Genomic DNA, 12,870 nt, shown 5'->3' on the forward strand with positions numbered 1-12,870 from the left:
GATCCAATAAAAGAATGTCCCGAGAACAAAATCCAGCAATGCAGTAGCGACCCAGCTTGATTTAAGATGGAAGCCAGGGTTGAGAATGATATCTATAGTCTTTTTGAAATTTTAATTTAAGTTCGTTTATTTGTCATTTTGGAAAGTCTCACCGTAGTCAAAATGTTTCATACAGCACCTGTAATATTTTCTTCCCGGCAGAGGGTTTTGATCAATGAAGGCGCGTTCCAATTGCATCAGTTGATCATTTAAGGCTCGTACTTCCAATGCACTGATAAAGGAAAAGTTATTTACGAATTACAATATGACCTGCACGCAGAGATGTACGTATACGCCACAAATTCTAAGCCGCAGAACTGCGGCGTAGACTTTTTGTTTACGCTAACGCTTGCGGCCACATTTTTTTGGATAGTTTGCGCTTGAGGCTACGCCGTAAATTTTTCGCGGTTTTTTAGAGCATAGCGTCAACGTATACTTTTTAATGTATTTTTTTCGCTACAACACGCCAATACCTTCCAGCGCTGCAGTTGAAAGAATGTTTTCAATGGGCAAAGACATATTGGAACCAAAACACAGCAAAATGTCAGATGAACACTTTCAGATGCTTGTGTTTCTTAGTGGAAATTCAAAAAAAAACTTGTTTGTTTCGAGTGGTTTATAGCGTGTGAATGTTTGGCACCTAGTAAACAAAATTAGTTTACGCTAGTGTATGCGCTGACGCCGCCAACCTTTTTTACAAGTTACGTTGACGCATACGGCGTATGATTTTTCGAACGTTTGCATTTACGCTGACGGCGTCAATATTTTTTGTATGCGCGTACAGCCGTACATCACTGCCTACACGTCAGACAAGAGCAGTCAAACCTTTAATACAAGTTCATTATTAGCAGACGAATTCGGTTAATTACATTCTGCTAAAACGTATCAATTGTTTTATTGCATCAAACTTGAAATACCAAATCAAATCTTATATTACGTAAAACCATCTCGTACACAACTTTAGGCATAAATTAGATAATTGTATCGGAATTTGCTTCTTGCTTGCACACTTCATTTATTCTTTTAGGTTCGATATGCGAAAGCAAAAGAAATGAGTCGTGTTAGAAACGTTTGCAGATAAGCCAAAGAAAAATGTCCCTCTTTTTTTCACATAGTTGTCTGAGACGTTCAAAAGCGAAGTGAGGAAAATAAGGTCATCAGAATGATGAAGGTACCTCTCAGCGTTACCTTAACAAAACTTTATCAACATTCTCGTACATCAAGCTAGGATGCATCAGAAGCGTATGGACAAATTGTATGCAGGCATTTTACAGGACTTCAAATATTATATTTAGCCTACACTATATCAGTGGTTCTCAACCTTTTTGTCTTGGCGGACCCTTTTGGTACCCTCAAAGCGGTCGCAAACCCCTAAAAAAATATCCCAAATTTTAGTATTTTGCGTCTCCTAACCAAAACAAATGTTTCATAAGTTTCGAAGCGACACACTTAGAAGAATTTGTTGAGCTCGTGACGCTCTTGTGACGATTGATGACTTTAACGAAGCTGTATTCTGAGATATATGTTGGCACACAAGATCAAAGATCAGATCTATCTACTCATTTGATGTTTTCAAAAATTAATAATTTTTTTGCGACCTTCACAAACAAATTTTCTATTTTTTATTCGTAACCAATATTTCGTTGTAGCCACAGTCATGGCAAAACTGCAAGTGCTAATAGGCTACTGACCAATGCTTACATTTCTGAACTAAGCTATCTCATGTTTCACTGCTAGTTCACTAAAAACCTAAACTAACAGCCCGTTTTACTTATTCAAATAGAGTCTTTGGGTTCTATTTGAATAAGTTCCTTTTGATTATCCTATTGAGCTGAAACAGGCTGTTAAAGTTTGTAGTGAACCAGTAACAAATCTTGATGTAGCCTTATAAATATATTTAACTCTTTTATATGAGTTTTTTCGTTTGGAAATCGAAACTTTTTGTACAACACATTTTGAAATTTTGACCGACGCACCAAGGTGTTATGACGCACAGTTTGAATATCCCATAAACAAATAAATCACAACCATGTCATAATTTATCAATCGGACTATCTCAAAACTTTTTACGGACCTCTCGGGAGTCCGCAGACTCCGGTTGAAAATTACTGCACCATATACTGTATTTACGCTGGATGTCAAATTAAGGAAATGTTATTTTATCGAATGCGTTTTGCTGTATGGAAAGCTACCACTGCAATAAGTTGCTTCAATTGTGCAGAGCAGAAAAGTAGATCGTGATTGGTTCATCTGGTTATTATTATGTTGGTAGCGTTAGATACGCATGGATTGACTTGACGCGTTCATTGTTTTTGCTTCTTACGTGTCAAGAAAAGTCTCCTTGCGTTGCGCCACATGTTTGAAAGGGAAGTGGAGAGAATGTTTGTAAGCTTTCTGTTGCTGATTTGCGAAAACGCAAAGCAGATATTCTCAATGGTTTCATTTCTACGTCACCCACTTGTTTGTATCAGCGCTATCGATCCGTAGTTGAATGTTTATGGCTGCTGTTGCAAAAACTTTGATAGCTTCATCCAATACAGCTGCGAAATAGAAATGAAGTGAATAAATTAGAACAAGAAAAAAGATAAGATCTCTTATTGATTCACCAATTTCAATATTGCGATGACACAACTCCATTAAACCTCATTCTGAGGCATTCTTGCCTGACAAGAAAAACATAGTCACATGAGAATGAGAGTTAAAAATGTTCTGGTCTGGGATATTAGTAATTATATCAAATGTTTACCAATATGAACTTTTGCAACAATTAGAGACAAGAAGTGTCTACAAGATTTTCTTTTGTTGCTTTAATGCGTATAAAAGGACACATCATCCGTTTATAGGCTAATGTATAATCTTACAAGGATCTCCAACTACAGTGTGACAACTAACTGAGTTACCAACAAAGTAGTAAAATAGATGTAAGAGAACTACCAAGAAACCATGAAAATACTGGAAAGAACTTCTGCTCTTAATTAAAAAGAATAAATAGATCAAAAATTCAACTGTTTTGCTCGAAACATTTAACAAAGGTCTAATAACGAGCATATTGAGGAAGGTGTAATCACAACGTTACGTTACTACGTCATCGAAAAAAAGTTTAAGCAAAAAGTGAAATAAAACTTTTAGTACAACACCAAGGGATTAAAAAAAGTTTGTAGAACAGGAACGGGTCATAGAAAAACAGCGTCTCACATACCTATGTCAATGCTATTGTTTGCCAGTAATATTCCAAATCTTCTTTCAAACAGGAATTTATTCGCTTCAAGATAACTTGCATAGAGGTTAGGATCAATTGGAAGAAATGTTGAATCCGCCAGTCTTCTTCCCATCTCGGCCCACGTTTGGCCAACAGCTCGATGATAAGTGAAGTTAGGATCAATATATTGGGTCACCAACTCAAATGTTTCGTAGATTGTGTGATAGAGAGGATAACCCCTAAGTCCAAGGCTCTGAAAAATGCGAAAACTTGATGCATGCAACATGATTCCAGGCAATAAAATTCGGAATAGAAAAATATAAACATCAATAATTCCCAAAGCATTTGATGGGGACTATATTGGGCCATGTACCAATGACATTGCCGAGCTGCCAAGACACCACTTGACACACCATTTTAGAAATTCTTTAGGAAAGGAAATATGTATCCTACTAGCTAATGAAGATTACACTAGTCCGTCCTAGTAGCTCCATTGATTAAGTGCCCGACTTTGTGCACAAAAAACCTCGATCAAGCGCTGCTTCGGTTTAAGCATCGCACTTTGCCAGCTCTCCATTCAGAGATACCTAGTGGATGGAAATAATTCACACACAACAACACTTTGACAATCGGAAACTTCACTTTGCCAATCTTGATAACCGGCTATGCGTCAGTTGTTCAAAGCGTTTGCAAGCATGGAAATCTGCCAGAAATAACTTTTCAGATGCTTCTTAAGTTCGAGGATAAATTGTAAAACCAACCAACTAGTTATCTTGGACGTAAAAGGTAATTTTTTTCTCCAAAATAGAATGGCCTTGATGCCAATGCACAAAAGCCAAAAAACATGCAGCTTTTTTTAAACATTTTGCGCCCACTGCCCATTAAAAAGAGCTTTCATCATTAAAATCATCAAGATCTCCGTTCCAAAGGTACCTCTCAATCGGACCGATATACAACGTCCTGGAAACAAACTTTGTTTTGATACCGGCGCCACATGCTGCCAAAACACAAAGGCACACAAAGGCACAGCTAGCATTACAACCATCAACGAATTTATGCAAGAACAACATCTATTAATACGCTGACCCATGGCCACCTGGAGAAGTGGCTTAATTTGTCACATTATGCAGAATTTGATTACAGCTACAGAACGGCTAGTGTTTGATTGACATTTTCTGAGATTTTTTTCCTTTTTGCTGTCTCCTAATGGTATAAAAGCTGTTTGTTGCCTTGGGAAACAGTATCAAATGAGAAAAAGTAAGTTGAAAAACGCTGAATCAGACTGCTATTGAAAAATTAACAGTCTGACAAAAATCTTCGAAATCAAATTTTGTTCGCGATAGATGATGAGCCAAGTGAATTTAAGGTTTGGGCTGCATATGGTAGAGATAGACCAATGTGGCATTAAAGCAGAGAGACAAAATCGCTTTTTACTATAAGTTTGGGGACTCGCAGACTTTCTCCGCATGGTAAACCTGCAGTTCATTACAACGAAAAATTGTCGTGTTTCTGAAGATGATATCACAAATATATATTTTTCGTAATATTCTTCCTTTGATCAAAACAGGTGGGATCTTAGGAAGTCCTGGCTCCCTACAAGAAGCTCTCGTGTAAGAATGTACAGACAACATGTTCTATAAATTGGATACTGCCAAGCTTTAATAACTCACTTGGTCATATGTGTAGTGAATATCAACCGATGGCACACCGATTTTTTGGAGAAATGCGGTAAAGTCACTCCCAGAGCCCAGTGGTAGGAAGCTGAGAAAACAATAAAACACATGTTTTAATATAAGATAATAAATCAAAAACAACAATAGGTAGGCTATGTTAATCAAAGATTAAACACCTAGTAAAATAAAAGCACTGTCCAAACAACTGACACAGTTGACATACGACTTGAACATACAGAGGCTCTGTTGTTTGTGACAATGTTAGTCGGTTCTTCCATGTGTCGTACACCGTCTTTCTTCCCGCAGCGATTTCAGTGGTGTCAGGATTTGTAACTGACTTTGCTGCATCGTAAACTACATCCCGTAAACTTGCGACACCGTGACCATTCAAAGAGTAATTTCCAATGATGCTGATATCGATATTTAAGTAAGCAACCGCGCGGGAATCTAGTTCTTTTTGGAATTGCTGAAACAAACACAATCTTTGCGGTGGTGGTATCATCACAATTCGAAAGCAAAGTATAAACAAGTGGTAGACTACAATTAAAATTATTAGTATAATGGCCGCAACTCAAAAATTTGAGTGCTTTTCACTTTCACAATTCCATACAAACATTAACTTTTCAACGCCACTTGTGACAAATTCGTCACACGGAGTTGCTTTTAAAATTTGGTAGCCACTTTAACCAGGGCTATCTGAAGGGGATATGAAGGCTTTTATTACGTAGAAGGAACTATTGAAGTTACTATTGCTTTTATTACAATAGAAGGGCTTCTGTTTTAATGTAATCTGCATTGAGCTATAGCCTGCTGCAAAAGCTTTGGAAAAAAGCTTGCTGGTAACCTTTCAAAAATGTTTTTTTTAACAAGTATTCCTTAAATATGCTCTATATATCATTTGCTAACTGTCTTCTGTAGCTAAATATACCAGCTGCAAAACAATTCTTTGGAAAGAAATTAACGCTCTTGCAAACATAAAAAATAAACTGCATGTTCATGTTGCACTCAAGGCCCTTTAAGTTAGCTTGGCCTACCATGTGGCCCACAAGTTCAGAATAGTTGCTTACTCCGCAGTTTTTCCAAAGGCATTTCATTACCAGCAGAATTGTTTTCCAAGTAGCTAATTGTGTTTTGTGCACCTGACTTTGACTGCTTAGCCTACTGAGAATATTCATCAGCTGTCTGATTTGGGGACCTTTAAAAAAATCACCTGTTCACCTAATGTAATTTTTTCTATTTTTATCACAATGGGCTGCAGCCTACAGATGTCGAAAGCATGAATATGTTTGTTTTTCAAATTAAAATATTGCTTTAAAGGCTAATACCAAGCTATGGAGTGGAACAATGACGATCCGGCAACCGCGGTAGAAGAACAAAGCTTACTCACTTTCATATCTACGAGCCAGTTGCTTTGTCGTAAAATGTAAAGTATTCACGTCATACTTCGCTGCCCCACAAACAGAAAACCCATCGGTAATTTGTACATGTTGCGGTATCTGTGTTGATTGCAGAAAGAGAAGTTTGCCATTTTGAAGTTTATGTCTATTTTTCACTGGTAGTCATGGCACGGTATGGTAATCCTTCAAAGACTTAATTTGTTGCTTCGTATTCTTCTTTTATGCTCATTAAACCACTCTTGTTTGCACTAACTCTACGTCTGGACAAGCCTATTGTTTTCTGTTATTGCGATTGATTGCTTTTGCATTGCATTAACCTGTTAACCATACACATGACCGTTGAAAGGATAACCTGATCCGGTAACAATGAGATGCTCCGGACCTAAATCAAAACATTTCTAAGAATAACGCAGTGTATCCAAAGAATACGCTGTGTTTTTTCAAGTTTCAGCCTTTTGGAAAGCTTACTGGCCCATAAAATCATCCCGATCGAGACCCAAAAATATTGAACCTGTCAACGTTACTAACCATACATAACTAACAGTTATCATGATGGTGTTTAGATCAGAATGATGGCTGTTCACCATTGAAGACTATAAAGAAACTGCCCTGAGTCTGCGCACTGTATTAGGTACTCGAAAAATCTCACCAATAGATAACTTTTGATGATGTAGCCTATCGATCAAATAAACTGATATTTTTATACATTTCCTGCGCTTATGAAATCTTTGATCTCTTTTAGTTGTTTAAGATTTCATCAATAAACAATTATGTTGATGTTCCGCAAATAACATAAAACAGTGTAATTGCACTGTGGCATTTTTGTCGTCGTATCCAGGCTTACACCTGGTGGTTGAAGATTTTAGACTAAGTGGACGGCAAGGCAAGGAAGCCAATCTTCGTATCCACCTTTAGGCATGCCCTTAAGTGTCCTGCCAGAGACACAGCCACATGCTCTTGAGCGGTGTCAAACCGGCGCCCTGTCGATTGTCGTTCCAGGGCTCTATCCATATGGTATTGAGGTGCACGAAAACTATGCAAAATTCACCGTCATGAGGAGTTTATTTCAGCTGGCCATAGCCCTAAGAAGGGCAGTAGGCATTTCTCTTTAGAGCAGCCAGCTGTTCATAATCGTGAGAGAAATCAAGGGCTGTAGTCGAATCGGCGCCACTCTGCAATCGACGGCATGTCTTTAAGTGTCTTGCCAAAGTCACAGCCACATGCTCTTGCGCGGTGTTGAACAGGCGGCCTTTTGAACGTGGAACTATGGCTCTCACCACTCGGAGTGTACCATAAGGGGCACATCTTATTAAATCAACAATCTAGAAGTGATTGGAAAAAGTTGGGTGCAATTTTAAAATGAGCGCCCCAGATACGCTCCCAATAGGACTAATATTTTAGGCACCAAAAACAATTTTTTATCGGCCAGTGACTTGAAAATTCCACCATTGTGGTTAATATTAAGCGTTTCTGTGGATAGTGGTAGCATGAAGCTTTTGCAGCGTTACTATTTGAAAAGATACTGGTAATTACTGTGGTTAGAATGAATTTTACAAGACGCTGGGCTATTTTAGGCTACTCTTGAAAATTGTACGAATTAATTTTGGAATTTTACATCGTTTGTTAGATTAATTTAAGAAAATGTGTTATTCCGTCAACCTCAGCGGACAAGCCCATGTAGCAAGTTGTCAGTTTAATCTCACAGATGACAAGCCGCCATCGGGAAGAGGTAAAACGCTTGCAGGTAAGATAGGCACAAAATGGCCGCTGTATTTGCAAATGTATGGTAAGAGTAGGCTATGGATTGTAAGAAAATACTAATTGCGGTCTGGCCATTTTTTACCAATATGTGCTGATAGCCGGGAAGAACGCCCCTCTCTTCACATGTCCTCTGCCCTGGCGCCTGCTGGTTTTGTTGGCTCTTTCTTTGTTTCCACAAAGATAAGAGTTAAACTGACTGGTAAAGCGGTGGTCGAATATCATTGTGGCAGAATTAGTGGTGCGATACTGACGAGCCCAGCCTCATGGGCGAAACACGGTGTCTATCGCTGTCAATTCTTGCTACAAATCGGCTGCCGAGAAACAGATCGTTGATTGGAAAGTCTGAATGGCTTGCGTGGAAGCTACACCGTTATGGTTAGCGAATCGCAGCTGCTCGCTGTACTAGCAAGCGCTCAGCCTTGTGCTGATAGCCGGGAAGAACGCCCCTCTCTTCACATGTCCTCTGCCCTGGCGCCTGCTGGTTTTGTTGGCTCTTTCTTTGTTTCCACAAAGATAAGAGTTAAACTGACTGGTAAAGCGGTGGTCGAATATCATTGTGGCAGAATTAGTGGTGCGATACTGACGAGCCCAGCCTCATGGGCGAAACACGGTGTCTATCGCTGTCAATTCTTGCTACAAATCGGCTGCCGAGAAACAAAGGTATATATTTGTTATGACATATAAGCTTAGCACGACACAATGCATTACCTCAACCCATTCTGTAGATCCGATAAGTCCATATTCTTCAGCTCCCCAGCTGCAGAACATCAAAGTCCGCCTTGGTCTCCATCCTTGCTTTACCATCTCTCCAAATGCTCTCACCACTTCCAACATTGTAGCAGTCCCACTAGAAGGATCAATAGCGCCGAACACCCAAGCGTCTCTATGGTTACCAAGCAACACGTACCTGTCTGTGTAGTAAATTGAATTCCATTGTAATCAAAATGTGTAGTTTTATCATCATTCGATAGTTTGAACAAAAACGCAAGTCAATAAAAAGAATGATAGAGCTTCACTAGAGAGTTTGATTTGTCATACCATAAGCACTTAGCCTATGTGCTTATCGTAGGCTACAATAAGAACTCGTATACCTAATATTCGGACTTTGCAAATGCACATAACCCGATTTGTTTCGTGTTGAATAACTTTTGAGCCTGTTGATGGTATTTATGCTATCCCTTGAATGAATTAGATTAGTAGGCTATGGTGTAGATGTCCACAGTTGAATAATTTAGGCAGGTATGAAAATAACATTTAGTGTGACCAAAATTTAATTTCTGTAAGTCGTAGCTACGGAAAGAATGAACAACAAATGGCACAGTAATGGTAGAGGGCACACCACTGTGTTATGAATGAAGGCAGTGGCGATGGTAGGGGTCCAATGGGTACTTTTGAATCAGAATCTTTCCAGAACACCCAACGAAGAAAATATGCAAATTTTAAGGAGTCCAATGTTTTAGAAATAGCTTGATTGAGTTTCATTGGAACCATTTAAAAATTAAAAACAACAATTTTTTTTATAAAATGATAAAACGAAATTGGTTTGGCACCAAAAGCAACATCACCTGGTTCGGTGCTTCCCCTGATGTAGCCAATCACATTATGGATCGTCGCTTCCTCGTTCTCGGTTTTAACCGACAATTTCAGTGTTCTGTAAAAACGATTTAAGGTTTTAAAATTGATTGTTAACAATTTATTTTACCTCTCAAATAATTGACCCGTTGTGCTGCAATATTTTCAGCAATCATTTTGTGTGAGCAAGTTAATCAGTTTCTCAAATGTTTAGATTAGACCATATTTTTGCTGTGATACTGTAGCCTATGATTCTTTAGTATTTCTTTTAAAGTTTTTCTCTTATAGGCTTGAAAGGACTGTATGACTAGCCGAAAATATTCGCTTATTGTTTTTTGTTTTTGTACTGTTAAATGTAGTGTTGTTGCTGGGTTATGTTTGTTCATGGTTTAAAAAAGTAACCTCTCTACTCAGATTTAATTTAAGTTTTATGACAAATTATAGCAAATGTGCGATTATCAGTTATCAGTGTAGGCTACAACATAAATAAAATGACTTTTCGTCCGTCAAAAAAAAAAAAATACAACATACCGTAATTAAAATACACTGTTTTTTGTGTGATAAAAATGAAATATCCTCAACCCAAAGATGAAATCTTCTTCAACAGATTGATCATGTTTGATCAGCTGTGATCTCCCTTATGAACTGCCTCCATTTTGTTCTGTCTTTTGTTTTTATTAGTGCTTCCGGCATGCTTTTTATTCCTGTAATTTGCTTGATATTGTCAAAATATTTCATTTTTTTTCGTCCTTTTGTTCGTTTGTCGTGCACCATCCCAGTCAACATTGAATTTTACAACGAGTTGCTTCTTGCTATGTGTCCGAAATGTCTCAGTTTTCTAAGGTTAATGTTGTTAATCAAACTGCATTTATCGTTTATTTGTTGTGAAACAAATTCATTTGTTATTCTTTTTATCCAGCTGATGCGTAATAGTCTTCTGTGACACCACATTTCAAAACTTTTTAACTTTTTAATGTCACGTTTTTTGAATGTCCAAATTTCACATCCATATGTGGCAATTGGGAAAACGAGAGTTCACAGCAATCTTAATTTTGTGTTTTTACCAATTGATCTCTGTTTCCACACCGTTGTAAGTGATGTCACAGCTGTTTTTGCCATAGCAATTCGCCTTCTAATTTCCGTGCTATCATCATAAGTGTCAGTTATGACACTGCCAAGATAGCAGAAATTACTTACACTTTCAACAACATTATCACCAATGCATAAGCTTGGACAAATTTCATCCTTTTTACTTACTGTATTGCCACTTAAGGTGAAATACCATCGTAAAATTGATATTCTTTAGCGAGGTGACACATCAACTATCATTTTCTATGCGCAATCTTTCAAGAGTATTTTTATTTAAACCAAACCGAAAGCATCAATTATTATGTTTGAAACTAACCAAGCCTGATATTTGTTCAGAGCATTTATATCTATAATTTTTAACTTACTTGTTTTTGTAAGAATTTCTAAACCCCGGTCCGTATCTGTAGGTGATATTAAGTCCCCCTTTCCAAGAGTCTGCAACCTCATCTCCTGCTAACTTTTCAAGATATTTCACAGCGTCAATGTACCCAATGGGAGTCACAGGAATTTTTGGCAATGTCTCCTTTAGCTGATCTTCTGGCATATGCCAAGCTGAATCTGTAAAATTGAGGCAGCCAACATGTGATGTATTGTAACTACAGCAATTTTTTAGGCCTAATTCTTTTAAAAAGAGCAAAGAAAATGTCAAATTAAAAGAAATTACTATAAATCTTTAAAAAATCAGAATAAAATAATGTTTTGTAGTCTAGGTTAGTGGTGAGATTGTTGCATTGTAGCTAGTGCTAGTGTAGTAGACGTAAGCAGATAGTACCTGGTATGTTAACTTCAATAATAACCTTGCGACAAGTGAAAATATTAAGAACACCCGTATTGTGCTACTTAGGGTTAAAAACAGCATTTTTTTGTTTGTACCCACGAAATGTGTACACAATTAATAAAGTCAATGATAATTAAAGTGCAATTTGTATGTTCTGCTTGGAATTTATGCTTTGTGGAAGATTTAGTTTGTATCATCAGTAATACTGTGGTTTGTTGAAAACAGTAAAATCAGATGAGCTTTTCCAACTGAATCTTCTGACCTCTGGTCTGTATTGTTTTCCGGTCAGATCAAATCAACTTTGTTGCTTAACTAAATTTGCACAAGATTAGAATCTAGACAACAACCTTTCGTTAAAATTCAAAAATGTAAGAATACTTCACCAATTGCAGGATAGTTTGGCGTCCTTGGATCTCCACGATCTAAAAATAGCGTCCCTCTTTGAGCCCCAGTAGAAGGAAGGAACCAACTATCAGGATAAACGCCCGCCCATGGAACTGTGTAGTCTTCGGGGTCGGAATAAAGAATTAATCCAATGCATCCATATTGTTCGGCATGTGTAGCTGTTATAAAATATGTCAGGTTGGTTGCTTTGTATAACAAGATATAAAACGTTTTTCATTGTTTGAATATATAGTAAGCTGTGTCATTGGGCGGCAACTGAAAGACACGTATAGGCCAGTAGAACAGGTTTAATGAAATTGAAAAACTAATAGAAAAACAACTGATTGAAAGAAACGTTAGGTTTGTATGTAAAGGATGTTTGCCTTTCGTGTTCGATACTTACATTGCACAAACACGTAAACATACAAAGCACATCAGATTGGGAAAATCTTTACAAATGAATCTAACCAGTTTATCAGATATTCTAAATTTTTGCATTTAAATACATATTTTCTGCACTTAAAAATATTTGTGAACTAATCTAAACGTTGTTTCATAAGCGCTTTACCCTTAAAATCTGATTTGATAATATCACAATACTTTTCATGTTATGTAGCTTTCAAACAAAAACACTGGCGTTGAAATTTACATTACAGTATTACGAAATTGTTGATAAGTCAACAAAAACTAGCTGAAAAAAGAGCAAACAAGAATAAAATTGAAATTAGAGTCAAAAATACATTTAAGGGCACATAAGTCCATCTGTGATTAAAGTATGCTGTTGACAGTGTTATGTTTCAGGAATGTCTTTCATTTCCCATTTATCACTTTTTGATCATGTGATTCAGGATTGGAAGCTAGCCTAATTCAGCTTGTCCTTTAAAAAGCAAGCAAGCAAGCAAGCGGCTTTGAAAATACTGTATAGTCAAATAATGTGCACTTTAAAGTTAGAATCCCCTTTTAATCAATAAAATATGA

The 12,870-nt window shown here is 37.3% G+C and overlaps 1 protein-coding gene across 1 annotated transcript in view; it reads right to left on the reverse strand.

The window, feature by feature from the left end:
• The window catches only part of LOC145783883 (N-acetylated-alpha-linked acidic dipeptidase 2-like), a 28,549-nt gene that overhangs the window by 4,158 nt on the left and 11,521 nt on the right, over positions 1–12,870 (reverse strand). The window contains exons 5-13 of the mRNA XM_082595639.1: positions 11,892–12,071; positions 11,096–11,288; positions 9,635–9,720; positions 8,778–8,980; positions 5,148–5,377; positions 4,909–4,999; positions 3,239–3,491; positions 2,498–2,579; positions 179–271 (exon numbers count right to left, since the gene is read on the reverse strand). Coding sequence (XP_082451765.1) covers positions 179–271; positions 2,498–2,579; positions 3,239–3,491; positions 4,909–4,999; positions 5,148–5,377; positions 8,778–8,980; positions 9,635–9,720; positions 11,096–11,288; positions 11,892–12,071 — 1,411 coding nt within the window. The remainder of the gene's footprint in view (positions 1–178; positions 272–2,497; positions 2,580–3,238; positions 3,492–4,908; positions 5,000–5,147; positions 5,378–8,777; positions 8,981–9,634; positions 9,721–11,095; positions 11,289–11,891; positions 12,072–12,870) is intronic.

Source organism: Aplidium turbinatum, chromosome 15 (genome assembly GCF_918807975.1).
Source record: "Aplidium turbinatum chromosome 15, kaAplTurb1.1, whole genome shotgun sequence".
Lineage (NCBI taxonomy): Eukaryota > Metazoa > Chordata > Ascidiacea > Aplousobranchia > Polyclinidae > Aplidium > Aplidium turbinatum.